The following is a 27,579-nucleotide window of genomic DNA, read 5'->3' on the forward strand; positions in this document are numbered from 1 at the left end:
TGGGCGCGCTCATGGAATCGTGTCGACATCGAAGCATTATCGACCCTCCTCTCCTCTTCCAGCCCCGACCTGACTGCGCTACCCTCCTCTGGCCAGGTAGACGCCATCACCGACTGGCTACGAGCCGGGTGCGACACTGTAGCCCCTCTAAAACGTATCGCAACCAAGCGCTCTAAAGACGCAAACCGCTGGTTCTCAGACGATCTAAAGAACCAAAAACTCGTTCTCCGCCAAGCCGAACGACAATGGAGACGAAACTACTGCCCCATTGCTAAAACTAGGTATACTGAACTCCTCACTCAGTACAAGAAAGCCATACTAGACACAAAGAAAAATTATTTCTCCTCTAAAATCCAACTAGCGGAGAACAGGCCGAGAGAAATCTTTTCTATCATCCAAGACCTCGCCTTCTCCGACAGAGCTTCACTCAAACCATCACCCTCTCAATCACTATGTGACTCCCTTAATCACTTCTTCTTAGATAAAATCAGGAAAATTAAAATTAAAATTCCCCCCCCATCCCCGATCTTCACTGATCACCGACGTCCTCCAGCCACTGCTAATCTGGACTCAATTCCTCCCCTATCGACCGACTCATTTCTCTCAATTCTTCCGTTGGTCAAGTCCGGCTCCCCGCTGGACCCTTGCCCTGCTTACATCTTAAAGCAGATCTACACCTTCTGCCCCTCACCACCTTTAGCGCTCCTCAATAGCTCACTGGCTCAGGGCGTCGTTACCCCAGCACTTAAATCGGCAGTGATCGTACCGATCCTCAAAAAACCTGGAGCAGACCCTTCCGACCCTGCTAACTTTCGCCCATGCTAACTTTCGCCCAATCTCCCTCTTGCCTTTCCTCGCAAAGGTATTGGAACGACACGTGGTCAAATCACTGAGTGACTTCGTGGAAAGTCATGGGGCCTTGGCCCCAAGACAGGCTGGCTTCCGCCCAGCCCACTCAACTGAGTCCGTCATAACATCAGTCCTGGATAACCTCCGACAAGGAATGGACACCGATCAACATCAGGCCCTGATCCTCTTAGACCTTTCCGCCGCATTCGACACCGTGGACCATACCATCTTACTTTCACGGGTCGAGGCGGCGGGAATCCGAGGAACAGCCCTACTATGGTTGTCCTCCTTCTTGAGCGGTCGGACTCAGGCGGTTCGTCTGGGAGAGTTCTCTGCGGAATCGTTACCCATCCAGTGTGGTGTACCCCAGGGTTCCTCATTATCCCCCCTTTTATTTAATCTCTACATCGCCCCCCTCATTTTTGCTTTGCAGCAGCTGGAGGTCTCTGCGTACAATTATGCAGATGATCTCCAGCTCATCTTCCACCTTTCCTCTGCCCCAGAGTCCATGTCCAAGGTTCAGTCCATCATGACCTTTATCCAGGACTGGATGAATTTCAACCACCTGAAACTCAACCCCGATAAGACGGAGTTGGTGTTGACAGGTGGTTGCTCCAGTCCCTGGTCCTCCTCCTTCTGGCCCCCATCACTAGGTCCCCCACCCACTCCTGTATCCTCTGTCAAAACCCTTGGTTTCAGAATCAATAACCAACTCTCCTTACACTCCCAAGTCTCTGTCGTGGTGTCATCAGCCTTTCTCTCACTCAGAACTATCCGCAGAGTCTCACGATTTTTCGCCCCAGACGCGCTCAAACTAATTCTACTGGCCATGGTGACATCTCGCCTAGATTATGGCAATGTCCTCTACCATGGCATGCCTGACTACCTCATGAGGCGCCTCCAGCTGGTTCAAAACCAGGCCGCTCGGCTGGTTTTTAACCTTTCTAAATCACACCATGTTACCCCTCTTCTTATCTCCCTCCATTGGCTCCCTGTCCGGCAGCGCGTCATATTCAAGCTCGGCTGCACTATCTTTAAAGCCAGGACAGGATCCGCCCCCTCCTTCATCAACTCAGCAATTCAACCCTATACTCCATCACGAGACCTTCGATCCTCCTCTCACCACCTTCTCGTGGTTCCCCGTTTCAAACGGAAGAAATGGGGTGGTTCCAGGTTCGCTACCACGGGCCCAGCTTTTTGGAACTCTCTCCCACTGTCCCTCAGATCCTGCACTCAATACCCCCTTTTCCGCAGAGATCTCAAGACTTTTCTCTTTACCCAAGCCTTTTCATCCTGATTCTCTTTACCGTCCCCCCCTCTTCCGACCAACTGAGTAGCTGTTACCAGTGAGCGCCAAGAAACCGCCAGGTGTATGAGCGCTATACAAAACCCTTCAAATTCAAATTCAAATTCAAATGTTGACATGTATGCTGATATCATTAGACATTGCAAGCCACTGAAAGCTAGAGCCAGGCTCAAGCTTGAAGCTTGGCTATGACTCAGCTCGAGGTCCTGTGGAACCTCAAGCCCATAAGAATTCCAGCTTTAATGAGGCTTCTGCCTGCTACCCTCATTCTACCCTCAGGCACAAAGTGGTAAAAATAAAGTTTTAACAGTTGGAGTAAAAAGAAGAAACACATAGATACCCTTTAGTGGCTGATTTGCTCAAAGTGAAAATAGAAAATCTGGATTAATTGCGGCCTTCTCTCATAACCAAACTGAGTGATCTTAGGCCAATATTTTATTTCACGAATCCTCCTTTAGCTGATTATTGCATGTGAAAGCACTTTCAAATATGCAAGTTCAGAATACCAGCTGGACAAAAACATATTGTGTTTGATTTAATAGACTATAATTTTGATCTGTCTGTCAGAATCTGGGACAAATGCAGGGTTCACATGACAACCATCTTGCCTGTTTCTTCATTAATGGCAGGAATGGTTTCGAATTCACATCTAAAAACTATAATGTTTCATAAGTTCTTCTCAATACAGTGCTATAATGTACATTTTTCATGTCTAAGCTTCCACATGTTAAAGAAATACAGTTTATTTTTTATTTTGAAGAGACATTATCATATTTTACATGATGTTTGTCGTATGATTTACCGATTAAACTAGGGCTTGACTCGCACATGGGCTCTAAGACGCAAGCCAGAGCCATGGCTTGAATCTGGTTCGGTTCTCCATGTTAATTTGTTGCCTCACCCACCTCTAGGTAGCCCCATAATAGTTTTGATTTAAAAATCATGAGTGTCTCCCAGCTGATCCTGGTGTGTTGTCATTTTAGATTAAAAGCCCATGCCTGGAAACGTCCACCATATTCTTAAATGAAGTAGTGTCCTGTCCTTCATTTCTCTTTCTCCATACTGTTTCACCATTCCCTACGATCTTACACTCTGCAGCACGCTTCATCTTCAAGGCCAAAGGAATGACCACATCACACCTACGCTGGTCACACTTGGCTGGTTGCCAACTGAAACTAGGGCTTTATACAAGACCGCTTACATCACCCATAAGGTTCTACACACATCCATTCCCTGTTACCTGGAGGGCAAACTCAGTCTGTCAAGAGGTTCTGGAGAAGTGTGGCTCAATGGTTAGAGCGGCAGACCCTGATGCAGAGTTCTGGGCCGGGACCAGGGTTCAATTCCTGCCTCGGCGGGTCTTGGGCTCAATTTCCTCGGACCTGGTAATTCTCGCCTTGGTGCCGATTCCAATCATGGGTCCCACTCTGCAACTCTGGGCAATAGCTTGCTTAATCTCCACAACGGCCCCAGCAGCGCTTGGATGCCTGGCTTCACCTTGGGGGTGCCCAGGAATGGACTTTTCACAGGGAAAAAGCCGGAAGGGTTCCACAGCGGTATGCGTACAGCGCCAGGAAACCCCGGTTGGGGTATAAGTGCGCTTTACAAGTACAAATTCACTTCACTTCAAAACCATTACAAAATGACAAAACATTGCTGCTAGAACACCCGAACTTCAAAAGGGAACAACTGGCGCAATCCTTCTAGGGTAGCTCATCCAGTATTTGGAACTTGTTACCTCCAAACCTTTGCACTACCATCTCGCTGGTGACTTTCAAAATGGATCTGAAAGCCCTCCTCCTCCTTCAATGATATTTTAGATAAGAAACTGCAACTAATCTTGGCATAGACAACTACACTTCCTCCATTTATCAGTTGCTTACAACCTTTTCACTCACGTACATATTTCTCATACCATTTTTTTTTCTGTATTGCTTTACCATTTTGTAATTCTCAACCTTACTTTGTTATTTTTTTGTAATATTTAGTCATTTTGAATGCTCTATCATTTCCCATAATGCCATGTCTGCTGTAAAGCGCTCCAGCACATTTGGGAAATGTGTGTACTATATTAAAAATAAAAAGCTATGGGGCTTATTTACAAGCCCCGTGCGCCACCCGTACGTCACTTTTCCCATGTTAAAAATGACACAAAAGTGGCGCAAGAGGCTTGCAAATAAACCCCTGAGGGGCTTATTTACAAGCCCCGTGCGCCACCCGTACGTCACTTTTCCCATGTTAAAAATGACGCAAACGTGGTGCAAGAGGCTTGTAAATAAGCCCCTGAGGGGCTTATATACAAGCCCCGTGCGCCACCCATACGTCACTTTTCCCATGTTAAAAAATGACGCAAAAGTGGCGCAAGAGACTTGTAAATAAGCCCCTGAGGGGCTTATTTACAAGCTTCGTGCGCCACCCGTACGTCACTTTTCCCAAGTTAAAAAACGACGCAAAAGTGGCGCAAGAGACTTGTAAATAAGCCCCTGGCCCCGTGCGCCACCCGTACGTCACTTTTCCCATGTTAAAAACGACACAAAAGTGGCGCAAGAGGCTTGTAAATAAGCCCCTGAGGGGCTTATTTACAAGCCCCGTGCGCCACCCGTACGTCACTTTTCCCATGTTAAAAATGACACAAAAGTGGCGCAAGAGGCTTGTAAATAAGCCCCTGAGGGGCTTATTTACAAGCCCCATGCGCCACCTGTACGTCACTTTTCCCGTGTTAAAAAACCGACGCAAAAGCGGCGCAAGAGGCTTGTAAATAAGCCCCTGAGGGGCTTATTTACAAGCCCTGTGCGCCACCCGTACGTCACTTTGTTAAAAAACGACGCAAAAGTGGCGCAAGAGGCTTGTAAATAAGCCCCTCAGTATTTAGTGTGATATTGTTGAATCCGTCTTTGCTGTGTGCCGCACTCTCTTAGTATTTTTTGCACCATTCATAGTGTCCTGCAGGCAGTGCCGAGCGTCCCCGTCCTCAGATTCCCGGGCACATTGCTGCCTGTGCCCCCTGTGCTGCGACAGGTGCCCGGCTCGAGGGATGCTCTGGACCACTGGCCCCGGTGTTGCTCTGATCCCTGTTGCCTGGCAACAGAGCGCGGCCTCCAGCCCAGGTTTGTATTCATTCGAACAGCCTGACGTCACGCCGGCCCGTGATGCTCCGCGCCGCGGAGGCAGGAGGGAGGGGACGGGCGACTTGTGGCCGCCATATTGTGAGAGGCCGGCCGGAGGTGGCGGGGGGTGCGGAGAGAGGAGAAGAGCGGGCTGTGGGAGGAACGGGGGCCCCCGGAGGGACGCAGGTGAGACCCCAGGGAACGGTTCACGGCCCCGGCCGGGGTGCACCGGCGGGCGCGCGGGGAGGGGCATGGTAATATGCAGGGGGTTACGAGACTGGTGCTGGACAGAGAGGCCTATTTTGGGAGGGTTGTAGAGGGGCCTGCCGGAGAGTGGTGCAGCAAGCCTGCAGGGACAGGAAGAGGAGCCTGCCGACTGCGGCTGTGGAGAGATACAGCATCAAGCCACCTTTTATAAGGTTTACCTTTTATCCTGTAGCCCATCAACGCCCTTCTGATGCCCTGTTTGCCTATGCAGCTGCCTCGTCGCCCCCATGGTCTGTTTACACTCCTCTTTTGCAGCCCCCGCCCCATCACAAACCTATCCGATTCTCGCCCCCCCCACCCCCCGTGACACCCACTTTTATTGTAATGCTCCTCCACCTTATCACCTAATTTGTAGCGACGTCTCCCACTTCTATCCCCTTCTTTTGTCCCGTGACCCACTACCATCACCCTTTTTGTTTGGCATTGTGTTGCGCGCCCCTTAACCCTCCTTTCCCGACCATCTCCTTTTAGGTGCCCTGTTCCTTACTTCCCCTTGTTATGCCCCCACCACAGACACAGTCGTGGGAGATTTGCTGTCTTGGACCTGGAGATCTGGAGTTTATTCTTGATTAAAGCACTTGATTACAAATTATAGGTCTATGGAAATCACCGACTCCAACCTAGTGAGAAAATGTGTTCCGTAATGTAAAAGTGTTTGTTGCAGTGACAGGTAATACTCATGTATAAATACCCCACTATATGTATACACTTAAATAACCTGACATCTCCATTGTTGTACAGAATGTCTCCAGGCATGTTTGTTAAGTATAGATAGATACCCGCACGTACGTAACAATCTGTCAAATCCCAGTAATCTACCGTCCCACGCCCCCAACCAGGGTTTCGTTATCCCTTTGTGCTTATTGCTTCATTGTACCTATTTTATTTTTGTGATGCAGCCAGTGCCCCCTCTTTCCACACGTACAGCTACCGTAGCACACCTTTACAAATACTTATTCATTCATTGTGGGACCCATACCAGTTTGTCATCGTTTTGTCTGTCGCGTCATTGTATGCTTCTAAATTTAGATGGATTGTTCTGACATATGTTTAAGTTATTGACACATTTTATCTTCATTGATATCTGTATCGATACGTGGTTTCGATACTCATTTTCGTCTTAAATGCTGCTCCTATTAAGAAGTATATTGGTTGTGTAACTTTTTTGACAGATATCTTTTGTCACTAAGTGTGTTTGGACAATGCCACGTTTCTTCATTTTACGAAATGCCTGTGAGATTAATGAATGTTGCCCACAGGTCTAAAAGGTGACAGTAGCCACTGGAAATTCCCTGCAGACTATTATTGGTATTCAGAAAGTGAACGATCCATGAACCTTAAGTTGGTGGATCACGGTTGTTCCAATGGAGCTTTGATTTTAAGGTTTGTCTTTTACAAACCGAGCAGTGCATTGATTGGGTTTGAGCCTTGCAAGAGATGTATATTGAAGCCTACCTCCAGTAGGGTGCTAATGTATGTAATGTAACTTATTTCATGGTTGAGATATTTTTTCCCTCAGATCATCTATCACGTCTGAAGAGTGGTTCTACTTCGTGTATAAGCGGGTATTTTTAAGTCTGTTTTACCTTGGCCTAGCACACTAGTTAGCTGTCCACAAAGAGCAATAGATTGCCTCTTGCTACATTGGCATTTGTATAGAAACCATCTGTAGTCCAGTTCTCTTTATGGCCCCCCAGTACTAGACAACTCTTTCTCTAGTCTTAAATTTTGAGTTGTTTTTTTTACATGTATTCTACTGCTATGGAGTACTTTCAAGAAGCTGCTTTGCTTAATTTCATTGGTCATTTGGGTATCTACTAAGTTTGGCTATTATAAGATCCTAATTTAGGCCAATATATTGATGACAGTGGACAGACTTAATGGCTAAAAAGTTGGGGTGAATGATGAACCTGGTTGGATCCGGCATGTAGTAGCTCTCGGTTTCGACCCTATACGTAGTAGCTGTCAGTTTTGCTTTGTTTGCTAAGTGCATTCTGGCAAAAGCGACTTTGTTGTCTAAGACTCTGGTCTTAGACATTCACTGTTTGGATTGTTCTTTTGGATTGGAAAATGTGGCAACTTGTTCCGCGTCAGACTTGAGCTTTACCATGCCCACCATTGTGTTTCAACCTGAGGTGGCAGATGAGTAGCTTTATAGACACTCCTTGCCCTGTGCTGATGCTGTCGTCAAGGGAAGCATGTTGTGGTGCTGACTGGACAGAGATCACCGGACCATTTCATGTGCAAATTGATATTATGGCACTGGAATTCTGTTAGCCACCAGTTTGGGTTGAATCTGATTCGGTAACTTGTTAAGTGTTTGTGAAATCCTTGTTGAGTAGTTTAAACTTTGAAGGCTTGTCATAATGTCTAATATAATTCTTTGAGTTCTCGCAAAACAGGAAGTTTGGGAGTTCTGCCACGCATTCTAGCTTTTAATGGAAAGAGATGTAGCTGGTGGAGATGTCAAAAATGGTGATGCAGTGCTGAACTTTTAAGATTTATTAGTGGATAGCAATAATGTTGGGTATATGTGGGATGCTTATGCCTGCTTAAGCCGGCCTGGCTGCTAAGGAGCACTGTACAAGACACCTTGATTGTATTTATTCCTGTTGCCTTTGCTTTTAACATGTCGCCACAGAGGTACAATAAGGGACGGACGAGCGCCTGAAGATTATAAACATTCTCCCTATAGAATCGCTGCTGAATAATAAAGTAAAGATGTGGAACATTGGTAGAGTTGGGTGTTACCACCTTGTTCTTAAATACCAAAGATAGTGATGTTCTCAATGTAGAAGGTGTGCTATATTTGGTAGTGGCGCCCGCCGCCCCTTTGATTTCAGATAGAATTGTGTTGGTAGATTGAGAAGTTACATTTCCGAATAACAGCAGGTTGTACAAGTCGGTAGGTACAGCATCAGCTACCTGGCTGTATCACATAAACATACTGATTCCACAGATGTTTTCTTGGGCGGCATGGCTATTGGTTTTAACAGTACAGTCCACATCCTCTTACTGTCAAGCTCTCTAGTCATATATAGCTTATTGAGTTTCATCATGGCTTTACAACTTCTACTTTTTTCATTTGTTTAGTTTGTTTGTCTTGTAGAGCCTGCTTATTTTTCTTGTTATCCCCCTGATACTTCCAGCTCCATAGCTTCTTCATTAATAATGTATGCTTATTTTTTAGCAAAGTAGTCTGCCCTGAGATGACACAAAAGCTTTAAAAATGTTCATGATTGTCGTGAGCAGATTCCTGAATGTCATGCTTCAATCTAATCACTATGGCTCTGGAATCCCCTTGTCTATTGTTCAGGTATATGTTTCTGTTATCGAACCGTTTTGGCTGTGCCTTGTTTGAGTCTGCTTTTGCTTTGCCTCCTATAATCAGTTCACAGGAGTGCAAGCTCCTATTTGAAGTATTGGTGCTCTGTAAATTTAAAAAGAATGATGTTGTTGACCCTTTGAACTTATTTAAAAATTGTCAGAATAAATATTGGGTTCCATCTTGAGACCCTCCTTACATTTTCATCATTACCCGAGGTTGCAGACTTTTTGAAAATCACCGCCCTCCACGCGGTGTCTACGCCACTGACTGGCACATGCACACATTGGGCACAAGCAGTGAGCTTGCATGTCTGACATCTGGGTTTTGCTTTCGTAAAAGGACAACCTGGGCTCCTGATTCAATTGTCAAATGGCACGTCATCACACTTGCTGGGTATACTGACCTTTCTGTTCCTGCTTTAGTGTGTGAAACTGGACATTTGTAGTCCAATTGTCAATCATAGTGTGGTGCACCAGCTTTATAGATCCTAGAATGTGGCTTTGTTCTACCGGAGAGGACAGTACATTGTGGGCAAGAAATGCATATCTTTTTTTCCTCAAACGACATCAATGTCTAGGGTAGGAGTGACCTAACAACTGTGAACCCAGAATGCAGATGGACAGTGGCCATTGAGTAGATTCTTTTTATTGGAGGAGGGTTATGGATAATCAGATGACCAATGCCTTAAAAACAAAATTAGGAGGACCATAAACGTAGGGCATGAAGTCATGCAGAAAAGTGACAGAGCATGAGACGTCCAGGAAGCGTGGTGGATCAGGTGAAGAAGTTTATGGTTGATGATGCCCTGAAGAGTACGTGGTTGAGCACATAAGATGCAAGAGGGTGTAAAAGGACAACATAGAGGAAACACAGATGGAGTAGGACGGTAAAATTCAGGTTGTGTGTTAAGAGGGATGAAGGCAAAATTTAGACATTACATGCTTGCATTCCCGATTGAGAGCAAAGTAAGATAAAGAGGATATATATTTTGTTCTTGTCTAAAACCTTATTACTATTCCGACATTTCGGAAAGTATTTCCTCTCAATGTCGTGCAATTTCTTTTAATTATTTGGATTGTATTTCAGTGCATCCGCCAAGCTGGGATGTCATTGAGTAGTGTGCGCTTCATGTTAACCCGTTGGCTGCGTCGAACGTTTAGCTCCAGTGCTGAACGTTCGAAAAACGGGTGGGGCAGCGTTGGCCGACGGACGTACGCAGCACTACCAAGGTAGTGCTCGCGACGACCGTTGGCCGACGGCAGCAGCCAACGGGTTAAACACAACTGTTACCACCCTTTAGTGAGTTGTCTGAATTTCAGATGATGGTCGTCAAGGTGTAAAGAGAGGCACAGTGAAGCTACCCTGTTACACAAGGCAAATGGGCGCCCTATAAATTGAAACTTCACAGTAAATGTCTACACAAGCATGAAACTGCATACATACACTTGCCCATCAAATGAACTCAGTGTGCCATGATTCTGTTCAGCCACTGCATGTCCATTCAAGCCTTGATTAGATATATAATCCTGTAAAGGAGCAGAAGAACCTCCTTTCTCTGAGCTGCAGGCCCAACAAAACGTGGCTGGCTCTGTACCCCCTCAAAACACTCTCAGAGCATGACAGCAAAGAATAATGTGAATGCTTCACATACAGTTACCATCCAAAGGCTGGGATTTTTGGGCATTTAACTTTGGTTTCCTTTAGACAACCACAGTTTAACGCTTCGAAATGGGATTCCTGCTGATTCTCTGTATTGAAATTGCAGTGGCTTCAAGCTTGGAATGGTGTCGACTGGAGAAGGGGTTAGATTTTCTTGATTTGTCACCATAGCCAATAGATCTTACTGTAGTTGGTGAACTCTCCACATATAGCTGGGTTAAACAATGCCATTACATTCTAGATACAGTCAATGATACTTGCACAGATAAGGACCATTACTTGCCATTGTTTGAATAATGGTCATTCAGTCCTTTTCTGCAATCCAGATTACGATTCATCCCGGCTTTGCTTTCAGAAACCCTCAGATGCTTGTACAAGGGATTCCAAAATTTGTCAGCCTGCGGCTCTTAGCTTGCCCCTTCTTTTTCAGTGGAAGTCCGAGACACATAGTCTATGGTCGTAAGCCTTCGGATCCCTCAGCTATCCAAAAGCCCCCGTACCCCCCGCAAACAGGGTTCCAGAGCCAAGAGCATGGAAATGTTTATTTGTATTCAAAGACTGAATCAAAATTACTTTGGAAGGTGATCAATGTATGCTCTGCTATTAACATGAACAGGAGGGTAGCTGCAGCTTGGGGTAGAATGAATCTAGCTACTATGTTTGCATTATTACCGTTCCGAACAAAACAATGTCAGACCAAAGGAGACTTCATGACTACTTAATGATCCGCCAATAAAATCTCAGAGCTCTTTTAACATCCAGGTTATGATTCATGGGTCACGAAGTGGGGATGTAGATCTCGTTTGATTGAAATACTTATTTTCCCTTTGGGATTAACGAGGTCTATGGCCCAGTCCCAACTTCTTGTTGAGGAGTATTCAGGCAGAGTAACTGCAGTCGCTTCATTCTAGACTAAGGTGAAATGTACCCAATTCACGTTTTCTAGGTCATCATTTACCGATTGCTGGTGACCAAGTGATCTAGTTGTTTTTTCCAGAATACGTCAAGAACACTGCATGCATGGAGTTGTGAAAGTGTGAGTTTCAGCAAGCTACAACTTATAGAATCTTTCAAATGTCTAAGTCGCAGAGAGTACTGTTGAATATTGCCCTTTTACAGGGAGCCAAGCTTACCTGACGTAGATTCAGGACTCTTTTTGGCTAATAGAAAGAAGTTTGAGGCCGAAATGTGTCTTTATTTGTCAGGTAGGATAAACTGGTTTAAAGTACTGCTATGCAGTGGCGGCTGCCATCTGCGGGAAGGGAGGGCGCACAAAATATTATATAAATAAAACTGATCTAACTTGACGTCCTCACTCCGGACCTCTTCTTTGCTGGAACTCCCTTGCCCAATCCTGGTGCTCCTCACATGCAGCATGTGAGCAGTTCCCTGATTGGAGGGTGCAGCCTCGCTCTGCGCTCCACAGCGCACTGGATGCCTGCACTGACTCTTGAGCCAGCTGCCCAAAGACAGCTGGGTTGAGAGGCTTAAAGTGTGCATGTGTGGCTGGCCGTCACAAGACGGCCAGCGCACTTCAAACAGTGCTTTAGACAGCCCAACCTCCTCCCTGCTGCTGTCAGTCTGCAGCGGCCCCACCCCCACCGTGACGCTCAGCTCAAGGAGGGGGATGGAAAATAAAATGGTAATGAACTACCATTTTATTTTTCATCTCTAGGGCTTTAGGGGGATTTAAAGTGGGGCGACTTTCCAACGTAGGAGCCGCCCCTTTCTGCTGAGTGAAGAATTATAGACATGGGTGACTAGGGGGTTAGGTGGATATGTCCATGGGCCTTTTCCTATCTGGATGAAAAAGAAAATCAGAAACTGCTACGAATCTGCATATCAAAGATATCTGCTTCAGAAAATTGTGGGCCTGCATGCTTATGGTCTGACGTGTTTTAGGCCTACAAATTCTGTACCCACTTATAGCTTTTTATTGGACTGCACTCTGTTATGTATTGATTTTTCTTTTCTTAACAGTTTTTGCCATCTATGGCTTTGCATCAATGGATTACAAATACCACACATACAAATTATACTTTTTCTAGTGTACAGTCTGAGTCGCATAAAGCTGGTCCAGTATTTATTGGGATCACAATATGCAAATAAAAGCACCTGGTCTAACCTCCTTAACTTAGGGTACTACAGGCGTTTCCAAACTTTCCTATAGTTGGAGTAAGTTCTGATTAATAAAAACCACTGGGAGCCACTGACTAATACAGGTTTTAGATAATAATACATAAAGGCAGGTAATCTAAACACCATCCGTGGAGTAAAGTCCTGCTCTAGTATAGCATTATAGGTACATGGTATTATTCTAGAAAGGCTTACCTATGGGGTTCTCAACATAATTTACGGCCCTTTTGCTCTTGTTTATGAATTGCCGCTAAAAGATAAATGTCTCATTGACATGGAATACACAGGATGACGCTATTCTAAATTCGAGAGCTGAGACTGGAAACACTTCAACTTTCTGCCTAACTTGGTTTGTTGTCCACAACTAAGCAAATCCGAGGTGGTGAACTAATCACTGTAAGTGGGATCAACACACACAGCGTTGGTGCAGAATCGGAGGATGGAGGAGGGGGAAAGCAACACGGAGTGTGTGTGGGGAAAAGCAAACAAGCGAGAAAGCAAAGCAGAAGTAGTGTGGGGGTGGGGTGGCAGCGAGGGGAAATAGGACACGCGCATAGTATGCTCATTTAATTTATATTGCGCACAAATCAGCCCGGGAAGGGTATTTCGTCGCAGAACAGATCACAGGCAAAGGCAAACTACTGAATTAAAGCGGCACATGAGGGCGAGCGCATCAAGGGGGATAAGCAAATGAGTGGGATAGAGGCCCAATTCAGCGCGGACGAGGTGGAACAATCCACAAGGTAGACAGCTGGAAAACACATGCACTTTTGTAGTAGTATGCCCTAGGCTCACTTAAGCTGACAATAGGTCTTTTCACCTAAAGACAGCTTGTGCTGTTTAGTAGGCGAGCCTTAACCATGAGCTAAAGGGGGGGGGGGGACAAATGGCAAATTAAGGAAAGAAAGGAAGTACAGAAAAAAAGAAAAAGCAGCAATAGAAAGAGAAGAGACAAAGGCAGACGTAGAGAAATAAAGTAGAAAATAAGTTTAAAGAAGTTGGTGAGCAGGCATTGTCTGCATCTAAAGCATCACATGAATGAACAGTGTTTAAAGTGCTGTCTTCAGAGGGGTGCAGCTGCTTATTCTCAAACAGGCCTAAAGAGTTATACACGAGCTAATTGGAACCAAAATCTGAGATACTGCTAGCTCGCCATCGACCTCGTGGGTATTCTCAGTTTTTTGCCATGAGCTGCTCCCTGGCTTCACTTTATGCCACTAAAAATGACTACTTTTCAACCCGTCCTAAAAATACTTGGGGAATGTATAACTTTCCCCAAAATATTCCAAGACTGGAGTTAGAATAGTAAATAAGCCTCCTGGAATTTGAGGGAAAGTTGCTCTCTCCCCAGATATTCTAGGCCTGGAGTTAGAATAGTAAACTTGGCCTTTCAGTGTCCGCCACGCCCCCTGCTGCCCTGAGGGCTGAGTTCACATGTGCAAGACCAGCATTCCCCCTGAGAGCATTTTTGGATGTAAAGATTACAAGGTAGCCACTGCAGGTGTTTGGTTTGGTAACTGTGTTGTGATTGGTTGGCAAGGGTAGCATGCTGCGTTAATCTTTGACATCCAATCGGCATGGGAACCAGGCTGCTTTGTTGTGAAGTGGCATGGCCCTGTGTTTTACTTCTGACACGGGCCCTTCTCCGTTGCCTGGGGAAGAGCGGAGGTGCGTCGAGCTTGTCCTGCTTTGTGCAAGGGCCTGTGCAGACAAACTTGCAAGAAAGCGTCGCACTGAAGGTTCAGGTGGGGTCTTATATGTTTCAAGAAGTGGAACCAGGCCTTGGAGCATAGGTGTCCTCTTCCAGATTGTGACTATGGCTTGCACAGAGGTGGCATTTGTGACAGTGTGTCAACCACTTCTAGCTCACAGCTTCGATAGTGAGACTGTCTTGTCTTCATCCCCAATGGCATGAACATTGCCTTTTCTCTGTCTAACACACTTCAAATGTTAACCTGTAGCAGTTTGGGATGCAGACGCTGTTACCACTATCCTAGCTTTCCCCTGTAACAGAGCACTGTGACAGCGTTCATTAATTAGAAATGAATCGCTCGCAGTACTTGTCGCGGCTCAAGGTATTACTATATAGGCTTCCCTAGCGATAACCGGATGCATTGGGATTGGCCCCTGATATGATGTCAGTGGGATCTCTATCATGTCATCCCAAATCGGAAGATTGGAAACGTCCCCCACAACCACATGTATTTATTTTTCTAATCGCATTTATGTGCACTTTCACCACCTCACATTGCCTAATTCAAATATATTTAAGAATTTGGAAATGTACAAGGGTTGTTAGTAAATTTAATATAGTCAGTAAACGGAAGAGCATCGCACATCAATAGAAAATAGGGTTGAATAGTAACTTCCCTGGAGTTGGATCGGAGTGTACATTTCCAAATCCATATTGCCTTCGTTTGGGTCTTTTCTTGTTAAGTTTGTGTTGTTGTGTGAGTGAGCTTGTCTTCCTTGTACTGGGTACATGATCTTTCCCGGTGCCTCTATATTTTGTAGTGAAGCCCACTGAACCTTTGTGCAGCTGAACATGGGTTATTTTTGTGTATGAGTGGGGTCTTTGTTGCCGGCACCTGTGCATGTTGGAGTTCTGTGTCACTGGCCTTCTGCAAGTTCCCTTGAGTCTGCTTTATTGACCACAGACTCTGCATTCTCAGCATGGACACACATAATGGTACTTGTGTAACACTCTACTAACAGCACTTTCTCACGCAGGTTTTATTTTAAGTGCTAGACTTGGGATCAGCTAAATAAAGAAACTTCTGTGAGTTGGTATAGCAGCTCTCGGTTTTGCTTGAGCAGTGACGCTAACCTTGGTTCTGTTGTATTAAGAGAAAAATCTGCCGCACTAGTTTGGAAGTCTCTCTGTACCTTCCAATAAAGCAGGTCATGGAACATCAAAGGATTGTCCACACTCGTACGCTTATGGTAAGAAGTACTTTGGTTCCAATTACCAAAAGGGTTCCATGCTGTACGCTTTCTCTGTAGGAATTGTTCTGCTCACTCAATACTTCTCATCTGATGTATTTCTTCTGTTATAGCTGACTGACATTGGGGCTCAGTGTTCATGCCTAGAAGAACCTGAGGTGTGCTGACATCCTTCTCCCCGCTCCCCCAGCCGCACAGTCTCGCCATGGACCAGGATTACGAGAGGCGCCTCCTACGCCAGATCAACATCCAGAACGAGAACACAATGCCTTGTGTAGGTTGCAGAACTCTACTGTGCATGGCCGCGCAGTGCGAAGCCTCGCTCCAGTATTGGAGCAGGCCAGGGTTTGCCAGTTTGGGGTGGGTGTTGATGCTTCCATGTGCTTGCTAAACCTCTGCTCGTCTGCTCTGCAAGCATATTGAAAACTGGATGTTCAAAAGAGTAGATGGCTGAGGAGGCTGCAGGTTTTGCACAGTCGCGTGCTCTGTGATCCTACGTCTGCCACCTGTCTTTGCTGTAGTGTATTTTTCTTTATAAATGAGTGACTTCAATCCAACCACGGAACGATGTTGTACGGTGAACAAAAGTAGTCACTGAAAACTTCATTGCCAGCATCAGAATTTTGAATATGTAACCACCCTGCCTTTTATTACTTCGCCTCATCACATTCCATCCTTGACCATCATTCTTTTTTTTTTTTTTACATCCCTGTAAATATATTTGACAACACTATATTTCTTTTCACCCCTGTGGTTTTGGAAGCCTATGGCAAGGGCTCTGGTGCCTGGTTGCAGTCTGTCACTCTGTCAACACTAAGCCCCGTGTTTTTTCACTGAAGGCCAAGTAGTGGCTGCGGTCAGAGCGGCTAGACTGCCCTGGTTGTTCGGAAGATGTCAAAACAGATTATTGGATTGCATTCAGGTCCGCCATTAGCATAGGTTGGAAGACAGTGAACCAAAGTAAAGTATGATCTTAAACATTGTAGGCACCATGTTGAGTATAAGTTAAGATGTGTGTGACTGTTCCCATCTGCTCATTGGATGTTCTCTTGAGCTGCAATTAGGAATTTCCTTGTATGAGAACACCCTCTGTTATCTGGTTCATCTTTACAGCCTGTATCTTCCCTAACACAAACTCATGTTGCACATGAAGGCTGAGCTATATTTTCAGTGTTTACTGATTAGGTCTGAAAGGGATTTGAGTGGAGGTGGCCTGCCCGTGAATTAATCTGGAAGCAAACAACGTATCTATCATCCGACTGTGATACAAAAAGCACAGCATGAATTGCTTCTGATTTCTAATGGTACAGTTTATATTGGTACTTCTATAGTTCACACCTTGCAGAAAAGCGAAAGTGTGGCACATAGTTGGAGATGATTCTTGATTAAAGGTGCAAGCCTACTAGAGGTGGTCTGTGTAGTTCATCCTCGTGAAAGTGATGTGGTTGCCCATCTTTTAAACCTTAAAGTTGCTTTGCTTCCAGTTGGGTGCCCTTCACTACCCTATGTGTCGGGACTGAATAGTGGTTCTATCGTTTTTTTTTGGGAAGGCAAGGCTTAATTTAGCTATGTGGAGATAGTTGATTCTGTGTTGTTTATAGCTTGTTTTTACTTGGTGGACTCTGAACAAGAGGTACTATCAAATGATGAGCACATACAACTTTGAGTCATGCTTTTTGTGGAGGTGTGACATGCAAGTGAGTTCATGGGTGGCGGTGTTCATGTTGGGGAGCCATTTAAGACAAAAGGCTTATTGATAGCGGAAGGCAACAAGAATGACCTCTGTTTTGGCTGGGCTCGTAGATATATATATATATATAAACACATTTCTATATCTATCCCCTGTGGTTGGCTATTAGTGGTCCTGAAGCACCCACACAAACATTTAATGGGAAGTATGGGTCTTGTGGTGCTCCAAGGGCTTTGATATATGCTGGCATCTCAAGGTATTTATCTGGGCCTGGTTTCCCATAAACCTGGTATTCAGTAGATGGTCCTCTTGCTGTGGCACCCATGTCAAAATTTGATCTTAGAACTCTACTAGGCAGCAGTCGGAAGGAGCCACTGTGCAATTGTCCTAGGGCTCAGATCATGTAGTTAGAATAACTATATGTGAATTAATTGTGTATGCCTCATCTACGTAGTTTTACTGAAAAGCCAAAGGAAGGAGGCTCGTAGGTATTGCAGTAATCTGAGAATTGAGCATTCGACATTGATTTTTAATTTCAGAATGTCTAGGAATATGAACCACATAAAAGGCTCCTTCAAAAAGGAGGACATCAGTCAAGTGGAGGCAATAAATTGAGTAATGGTTGTCTCTAATAATGTCACCTCTAAGTCAATCTGTTCCAAACAGAAGAGAGTAAAAAATCAGAAGCGCCTTGCCATCAGACCCAAACAGCATAGCCAGTAGTAATAGTTCAGATGAGGCACAACTATACGACAGTTCTAACAGATTGTGCTTGCTTGAATGAAGCAGGTGTATTATATTATAAAGACCTATTACAAATTCCTAGGCTAAAATCTGCAGGGCCTACACTTGACGGGGAAGGTGGGCAGATTTTCTTTATCACAGATTTGCTTTTCTGATTTTGAAAGTATAATTCCTTCATTTTTAGTGTTTGCCTTTTGGACCCCCACAGATAATTAATGGTGATGCTGAGTTTTAACAGGAAAAGTTTGTCTGGTACTGACTAATCACACAGCATCACTACTGCCTCCTCAAATTCCCCAATTTGCTTCTTATGGAGAAAATCTCTCACGCTCTTGGAGTAATGAGGGTGAAGATTTGTTTCCTATTGAAAATTATTTTTTTAAAGTTGGTACACATTGCCTTTGCCACACAGGGTGGTGTTGAAATTCCCAAATAAACCCTGCTGCCCTCAAACTACCATTGACATAAAAAAGAAAAGTTAAATCCATTAGTGTGTACCTGTAAGTGACCCCTTCACCGCTTGGGGCTATTGAGACTCATTACTGCGTAAATACCTCTGGTTCTTATTACTGCTTAGGGCCTTTCGTGTTCTATGTTGCCTGGGGCCATTGATGGGCTCCTAAGGGGGAATGTGATAGCTGGCAAGAATATGCTTCTTGCCCCTTGATCAAGACTTGGGGAAAGCAGGGGTTGAAAGCCAATTATCCCTTTCTGGACTGTTGCCCAAGGCGAGGATGTGGATGCTATATGTAGTGGAATATCATATACTATTATTAATTTTGCTCCTGTCTTCAAATGTGTTTTTATATGTGTAGGACTTAAGGGTACATTACCACCATAACTTAAATTCTCCTTAAGTTTTGTTTTTTATGAAATATTGCCCTACAACCAACTTAACCTAAACAGACTTTTTTGTAATCTATTATGATATTGTGTAAGATTTGACCTAGAATGTAGATGCCAACTACAGTACCTATTCCTGCAGCCTATTTCATGAAGGATTAAAAATCCCTTTGACTATACCTTTGGAACTTTCATTCTGCTGTGTTAAATCTGGGATTTCTATTTCCTTTTTTCTAGTCTGATTTATGCTACTCTGGGAGCCCATCCTCTAACATGGGGATTCCCTTGAGGACAGTTTTACATTTCTCAGCACGTTTTGTGCTGAGCATCCTCTCAGTTATTGTGCCTGAGAAGTTAATTCAAATGTAATAACCTGTACTGACTCTGCTGTGGTAAAAGCCTTATCAGTTTGGCTTGCAGCAACGTGTATGCTCTGCATGCAAGACATTTTAGAACTAGTTTCAAGGAAATAATTCTAAATGTTTCATTTGTGTAACTCTTCCTTGTATTCTGTGAAGCTGGGTGGCTCTTCCTTTCTGAGAGGTGTGCTGCCACCCAGAGTAGTGTTATTAATAGCGCAGTAGTTTTACATTAGTCTAAGGTCCCCTCAAACCTTTGAGGTTTACGCAGGAGTGTTGACTAATCATTGTGGTGGAGGTATGTGGCATGATTGTGTCATCAAGTGAGAATCACACTGCTGTGGAAAACTTCAGCTCTACCATTATGATGGATATTTTCAACCTAGTAGTGCCTTTTTACTTGTATTAAATATTTGAAATACATTTTCTGTAATTCCGATCTGTTTATTTTTTCAGTGTTTGTCAATGAAAATGTGAGCAGTTGAAACCCAGTAGACCGTCAGTAGTTTCCCACCCACAATAGCATTCTAAAATCTGCTTAGACACCCAAATCATTTGCTGGGCTCATCTTAACATCGTTGTTTATTTATCATCCTAACCTAACTAGTTTGATTCCATCATTGATGGTTTTAGCAGTAGTACCTTTTTACATTGCGTTATATGTACTGTCCATTCTTGCTATCGCCTAATTTAGTTTACCAAGCTTTGGAGAATTCTAGGCTGTGAAGACCTTGCTTGGATTCATTGATGTATAATTTACAGATCATTGTAGTTGGGGGAGGCTGTTGTTTCCTTACTGAGACAACTTGATAGTTGGCTCAGTTCTAATGTTACCTCACCAGCCTATATTTTTTCTCGGCATTGAGATTAAATCGTATTGGTTTATTGTAGGAGTGTTCTTAAGATGTTTATCAGGTTTCCAAATGTAATACAAGTTTGCTTCAATTGTGGAATTTATTTGGTCCGGTACCTGCTTAATTTTACGCAAACCAATCCAAAGCAATTTCTTCCAGGTTTGCTTAGCTCTGTCTTCTTCTGTTGTTCAAGTCCCCACTGAAAGTTGTTAAACTCTGTAGTAAAATGTACAAATGCTCTCACTGTGTGGTGGGCCTTGGTAGCCTCAATTTCATCAATGCAGATTTATTTTATTTTTCGCCCCAAATTATATCAAGGTAGCCTTTGAAAGGTAACTTTAATGTCAAGCAGTGATGTCGTCTTTATCCTGTTGTCTTTTAGTTTTAAAATTCTTTTAGTGTGACCAGTATTTCAAGGCTTTATCTCGAAGATTCAAAATTACTTTAAGCTTTACCCGAGTGTTAGGCATCTAAATGCTGACATCCAATATAGCATTTACCAAAAAGCGTTCCCTTTATGACCCGCAGGACCCTTGAAATTCAAAGTTCTTTCTCTCTTATGCCTCGTTCGCTGTTACAAATGCGTCTTTCTATAATTTTGTTTTCAAATATTCATTTCAGTGCAACAAAATCCCAAGTCACTTGGGTCGCATTACATTGACTCAGATTATAAAGAACAAACATTACAACCTCACTATTTTCAATGTCATGAATCTCTTGTACTGATGAAAGACCGAACATCATAAGTAATCTCTTTTAATAAATCTTGATATGACCATATTCCTATACTTATTCGCGAACCTCAAACCCAATGAGATATTCCTTTGTTACCATATACTGCCACCACGATGGTCATTCTCAATGTAACGGACTGTACTATATAGTTACCTTCTGTCTCATGGGTTTAGTGTTCTCATTTTCTTGCACTTGTATACATACGCCTGAGCCTAGTTTAACTTAATTCATCCATTCAGGTTCTTATCTAGTGCTTGAGCATCTCCATCGGCAAAACCACCCAAAAAAACCTGTATTGAGAGCACCCTGTGGCAAGACCTCTTTGGTTTCCCTGCTTTCTGTATTACATCCACTCAAATGGTCTGTTGGTCCTTACCTCACTGAAGGGTGCCCTCTGTTTTTCGTTTCCTTATTTAATACAACACTTAAAGTTCTTGTCATGTCATCCGCTGGAAATTTCTTCTGGTCTTAGATAGCATACCTACGAATGGACAATATCTATTATACGTGAGGTCAGATCCAACCAGACTGTTTAGATTGATGTAATACATACATAAAGCAGGAGAAACGATGGTGAGACTTCACAACCCGTGGGGGAATGTTCTTTCATTAGAGGTGACAGTAATGTGATCAAAAAGTGAATCAGTAGTTTGGGGTACTGAGACTATTCCTTTTTTCAAATTTTTTATGTTTTTATATGAAATTATAGAAAGACGTTTGTAATCCCCAGCGCTCTAGCCATACGCTAGCAGAGACATTCTTTTGCATTTATAAGGGCCCTGAGGGCTGTAGGTGTACTATTTTTTGTGAATATTGCTTGAAATCCTGACTTATTTGATGTAGCGGAGTGGCTCCCTTTGTTGTAGTTGCTATCCTATACAGCATTCCATGTATTGCCTTGAGTACTTCTGATGCACTGAAGTTCTATGTTTAGTTTCCAAAATCTGTGCTAATAGTATTCCCACCCTGGCACTAATAATGCCGTCTCTACTGCAATTTGATCATAGCACTTGATGCAACCGGTTCAAACTTTTATTCTGAATAAAATATGTAACCCCCATTTAGGCTACAAATTAAAGGCAGTTTCCAATGTGTTGAGAATTAGAATATTTGAAAAATATTCGTTTCCTAAAGAAATCATAAGTGGATAGTACATGGCATCTCGTGAGGTTTATGTTGCCTCCAAACTACTCTTTTTAAAAACATATTGACTATATTAGCATACGTATAGAGAAAGAATTGTAAGTTGTTTGTGGTCTTCAGATAACTTTGGGTCCCAGGTTCTTTCGCTTTTTATATGGTTTGATTTTGTGATTTTGTCGATCATATCTTTCCAGTTCGAGTTCTCCTTGTACAAATGATATTCGCTCTTTGAAATTCAGAAATGGGGCGCTTTAGTCATTCTCTGTGTAACTTAGTTTTAAGTGTTTTAGTTTGTATTTCGACACCTCACTTTGAAATATGAACCTCACTCTACCTTCCTTATGCTTGCCATTAATGATTGCGGTTTGTTACATATTTCACCCTAGTTTCGTTCTCCAGTCATGGTATGACGAAGATGACCCATCTGCTTTCTTCGAGGTAGATATGAGACTATTACTGGTTTAGAATTTCGAATGCAGTTTTGTCAGTATGAAGTTAAAATTCCTCCTTAAAGTCGTGTACTTGCTTTCTCACTTTCTTCTCCGTACGAGCTTCAAATAGGTGCTCTAGTACTTCAGGAAATGGTCAGTCTAAAGATGAGAAATGTTCTCCTCTTAATATGTATGAAACAGTCTTGGGGCTCTCAATATGTGCCTCCTTTTTCACGGTTCTAACGAGGGGAGTGAAAAAATACATAGATATGTCCACACACCATCTTGGTGTCAAAGAAGACCCCACTTGATGAGCCTGCCATTTCTTTGCTGTCCAACAGAAATGTGTCTGCTTCCGCTCTGACAAGCATAAAGGCCACCCTCTCACCAGTGGATCAGTGCTACGGGGTAGAGCCAAACCAGTTCTGCTCTTTAAAGGATGTCCTTGCTTATCAGGCGGGTCAGCTTGGACTTCTTCTTTTGCCAGACTTTGCAAGTTCGTATGTGGTCCTTCTGTGTTGCAGTGAGGAGCCATTATTATGTAGTACGATAGACTGATCCTTTTCGAGAAGGCCCTGTTTACTGCTTCTTGCCCAATTAAGTTTTTATCTTTCATGTGGTTCACAGAAAGTGTCTCCTTGTAGCTTATGTCAGTGTGCTTTAGCTTTTTAGCATCAACTCGACTTGATAGGTAGGATTGGATCACAAAAACAGGATTGGTTGTAATATAAGTCACCCTTGTAACCGTGAGCGTTCTGACGGTTTGCCATGCCAGTTTACTACATATACCACACTAATCATAGATCTAGGAAGTATGGTCCTCCAATAAATTTTTGAGATGGAGTTCTGTGATAGAACCTCGAACAAGAACCAAAATTTAAAACGCGCATCTGCTTCGTAGGAATCGTCCTGGTGCTAGCAGCAGAAAACCAGAGTAACCCAACCACTGGGGAATCAAAACCTTATAGCCCAGCAGCAAAGAGGAAGTTCTTTAGCTGTGTACGAAAGATTGATTCAGAGGAAATGGCGCGACATGCAGGTGGAAGGGCATCCCAGAGTTTAGAAGTCAGGAAAATGAAAGATCTGCCACCCCTTCTCTCCCTGCGCACTCTTGGAACTTGTAATGGCATCATATTATTGGAATGCAGGGCTCTACTCTTGAGTAAACACTTTGTCTTCTCAAATACATGGGACCTCTCAGATGAAATGATACTGATAGGCAGCCAGTGAAATTAGGTAAGGGATGCGGAAACTGATAGCCTAGGCAGCACCTTCAGAATTAAAGCACCTTCGGAATTAAATGTGCTGCAGCTTTTTGAATGATCTGCCGGCAATGCAGCAGGTAAGAAGGCAAGCGCAGGTACAGACTGTTCGCATAATCCAGTTTAGATGTCACCAAGGCATGAACCACCGTCTTCCGATTGGTTTCCGGGACTAGATGAAGATTTGTCCTGAGATTTTAAAGTAAAAAAGCAACTGGTCTAGACCTCTTTTAATCTGTACCTCAAAGAACAGATTAGATTAGAATTGAATTTGAATCCAAGGTTTCTTAAACACTAGAAGGGTAGAGGAGGTGGGCCCAGTTCTGATAGGCACCTTTTGTGAGAGTCTGAGTGGAGGCTGGAGCCCAATTATTATTATTTTTTTAAATGTCCCCAAATTTAGCTTAAGGCACTTATCAGGCATTCCGCCCCAGACCAATGCTTGTAAGCATGAAGAGCCTCCATCTGATTCTTCTGGAAGGTCCGCATGAGCTGGGTATCGTCTGCATAAGAGATTATATGTCTGCCCCAGGCTTCTGCCAAGCTGGCGAGGGCTGTCACCCATGGAAAAGGTGAGGACCCAGGACTCAGCCCTGGGGCACCCCACAGTCAGGAGGTTTGAAAATGGATGTAAATGGAGTGGGGAAAGCCACCTGAGACCTGCCTTCCAAGTAGGTTTTAAGCCATGCTTGGCTCTGGATTTGAACAGACCACAACCTGTTATGGTGGATTGAATGCGAGACAGTGTTGAATGCCGAAGACAAATGCAGAAACGCAACCATAGCCATGGCATTCTGATCGAGGTTGTCTTTAATACATTCGGACACTTCCAGAGCGTGGATTCTGTGCTATAACCTTTACGAAAGCCTGATTGTGTATCGTGAAGTTGGTGGTTAAATTTCAAATACTGGGAGAGTTGACGGTTAACCACCTTCTCTAAAATTTTGGCTTAAGCAGGCAGAAGCGAAATAGACCTAAATTTACTCCACGTGTTAGGATCCACAATAGGTAAATGAGACCTCCAAAAGGTTTGGAAGGACAGATAGGGCTCTTTAAACTCATTTATCATTCAAAAAACTTAGAACAGGTCAAAAATTAAGTCCGGGAGACTGCAACGACAAGTGCCAGAATGACGCATTGCATCGCAGTTCTAGTTTTAAAACACAGTTTGCCAATGGTTTTGGCACCGATTTTAGCCCCGCCACTAGATAAAATTGGCTATCTGCTTCAGTTGTAAGAGCCTACTCTCTTCTTTACTTGGACCATTGAAGCTTTGTTTGCTCCTGTCCTGAGAGCTCTCCGACTGAGATGTGGGTAAAGCCCATCCACAGTCAGCCTGCATATTTCACCCCAAAAAACCTGTGATTTTCCTCTTTCCTTCTGCCTCGTACCCTCACTGTGCTTCTATGCTTCTATGTTCCTTAGGTGTTGCTATTTGTTAACTTGTGTTACCAATTCTTTAGAATATACCGAGTAGCCTTTGGCTCCACCCAACGCAGTATTACTCTCCACATCGTGTTTTTGACTGTTTGACGTCATTCCGCCTTCCAGGAACTCCTTCCATTGGCATACATGAGTGACTATTTTACGTCTGAAACGTACAATGAGACATCACGCTGTTAGTCACATTCAGTTATTTATCTCCTAAATGCTTTCAGTACAGAAAGAATTCATTTTTTGCTACTTTTTCCTCCAGCTTTGCAAAGCAGGCATGGCTGGCTTTAATGTGATAAACCGAATTTATGCTTGCAAAGTAAACATCTTTATTGAATGCCTGTGTGGGTACATTAAAGCCAGAAATATTGACTTTCCACTGCCCGCTTATGAAAACCTAGGCAGGTTGTAACGTGATTTGGAATGAAGGCTGCCGACGAAGCTTACTGGGGTTGTACATATCTCATTTAGACAATGCAGCAGGAACCCTCGACCAACGTTTGCCAGGGTAGGGAAAAACCAACACTAAACTAAACTTCTTATTTCAGCGTATGTTCTAGTTTAGAGCTGAGATTTTTGCATGGTGCCCATGCTGCCTCTATGCTGCTTAAGAATGCTCGGGCAAATAAAGGTGCATTTATTGCAAAGCAGTATGCACGACTGCTGTTTGATTTGAGATCCACATGGGGGCTGCCTTAGCTTTTGTTGTAGGGTACAGATTTCTTCAAGCTTTTGTTGCAGTGTAATAAGCCTGTTTTTTTTTTTTTTTGGTGTTTTTTTTAAAGCAGGTCTCCCGACATTAGATTACGCATGTAAACGGGATCCGTTTCATGGAGTCTATTGTGCTTGCCACAGTCATTTCACAGATATTGTATTATATTGTAATTATATAGCAGTTACTACCCCTGACGAGGCGTTGAATATGATTGTAAAGACCCCAATTTGGAGTCACTTTAGAGACCTACTGAATTTACTGCTTACGGGTATAGCCACACATACTCCCACTCAGTGGCAAGCCTCTTCTTGGGAGCTCTGGTCTTCATCGTTCAATACAGATGGACTAGCGCTTGTCACGCACGCTTCATTCTAATGTCCCCTTGACTGTGTGTTTTCTAATACTCTGCATTGCTAGTACTGTTGATGTCACTATTGAGGATAACGGTATAACGGGCCCATCTTTTCTTTCAGGCTCCAGAGATGAGGCGCACTTTGACTCCTTCCAATTCTCCAATGTCCTCTCCCAGTAAGCACGGGGATCGCTTTATTCCCTCCCGCGCTGGGGCAAACTGGAGCATCAACTTCCACAGGATAAATGTGAGTGATCTTGTTTCCAGCTTAACAGGACTGAACTCCTCTTAGTCTGGAGAGGGCTTGCTTAATGAACTTCCACGGGGTAAATGTGAGTGAGGTTGTATCAAGCCAATGGGAGCTGAGCTCATTTCAACCTGGAAAGTGTTTGCTTCATAGATGAATGGATCTACACAAGATAAATGTGAGTGAGCTTGTATCCAGTCAATTGGAGCTGAGCTCCTCTTTGTCTGTAGAGGGAATGAATAATGGATGGATGAACTTCCACGAGCTAAATGTGAGTAAGCTTGAGTCCAGCCAATGGGAGCTGAGCTCATTTCAGCCTGGAGAGGGGATTAGTTTATAGATACATGACCTTCCACGGCATACATGTGAGTGAACTTGTTTCCAGCTTTACAAGGCTGTACCCCTCTCTGCCTGCAGAGGGGATTGTTTTATAGATAATTTAATTTCTTCAATCAATCGATCAATCAAAGCATTTGTATAGTGCGCTACTCACCCGGAGGGTCTCAAGGCGCTTGGGGAGGGGGGGGTCCGCTGCTGCTCGAACAGCCAGGTCTTGAGCTGCTTCCTGAAGGTGAGGTGGTCCTGAATCAGGCGGAGGTGGGTCGGGAGGGAGTTCCAGGTCTTGGCGGCGAGGTAGGAGAAGGACCTTCCCCCTGTGGTAGCTCTTCGGATGCGGGGGACGGCGGCGAGGGCGTGGCCGGTCGATCGAAGCTGGCGGTTGGGAACGTAGAAGTTGAGGCGGCTGTTGAGGTATCCTGGGCCTTGGTTGTGAAGGGCTTTGTGTGCGTGGGTGAGGAGACGGAAGGTGATTCTCTTGTTCACCGGGAGCCAGTGCAAGTCTCTCAGGTGTCCGGAGATGTGTTTGCGACGGGGGATGTCCAGGATGAGTCGTGCTGAGGCGTTCTGGATCCGCTGGAGTCTCTTCTGGAGTTTGGCGGTGGTTCAGGCGTAGAGGGAGCTGCCGTAGTCCAGTCGGCTGGTGACGAGGGCCTGGGTGACAGTCTTCCTGGTCTCGGTGGGGATCCACCGGAAGATCTTGCGTAGCATGCGTAGGATGTTGAAGCACGATGAGGAGCCGGCGTTGACTTGTCTGGTCATGGAGAGGGAGGAGTCCAGAATGAAGCCCAGGTTGCGTGCGTGGTCTGTTGGTTTGGGGGCGCTGCCTAGGGCGGGGG

The 27,579-nt window shown here is 44.2% G+C and overlaps 1 protein-coding gene across 5 annotated transcripts in view; it reads left to right on the forward strand.

The window, feature by feature from the left end:
* FZR1 (fizzy and cell division cycle 20 related 1) overlaps nucleotides 1–27,579 on the forward strand; it is a 94,048-nt gene that overhangs the window by 21,706 nt on the left and 44,763 nt on the right. Inside the window, exons 1-4 of one of the 5 annotated variants that reach the window (XM_078669956.1) lie at nucleotides 5,329–5,448; nucleotides 15,709–15,869; nucleotides 22,350–22,401; nucleotides 26,279–26,404. In XM_078669956.1, the coding sequence (XP_078526082.1) occupies nucleotides 26,288–26,404 (117 nt within the window). In that variant the 5' untranslated portion in view covers nucleotides 5,329–5,448; nucleotides 15,709–15,869; nucleotides 22,350–22,401; nucleotides 26,279–26,287. Of the gene's footprint in view, nucleotides 1–5,303; nucleotides 5,449–15,708; nucleotides 15,870–22,349; nucleotides 22,402–26,278; nucleotides 26,405–27,579 lie in introns of those variants that run through there. The other 4 variants (XM_078669954.1, XM_078669952.1, XM_078669955.1 and 1 more) reach the window with 4 other exon arrangements.

Source organism: Lissotriton helveticus, chromosome 12, assembly GCF_964261635.1.
Source record: "Lissotriton helveticus chromosome 12, aLisHel1.1, whole genome shotgun sequence".
Classification (NCBI taxonomy): domain Eukaryota; kingdom Metazoa; phylum Chordata; class Amphibia; order Caudata; family Salamandridae; genus Lissotriton; species Lissotriton helveticus.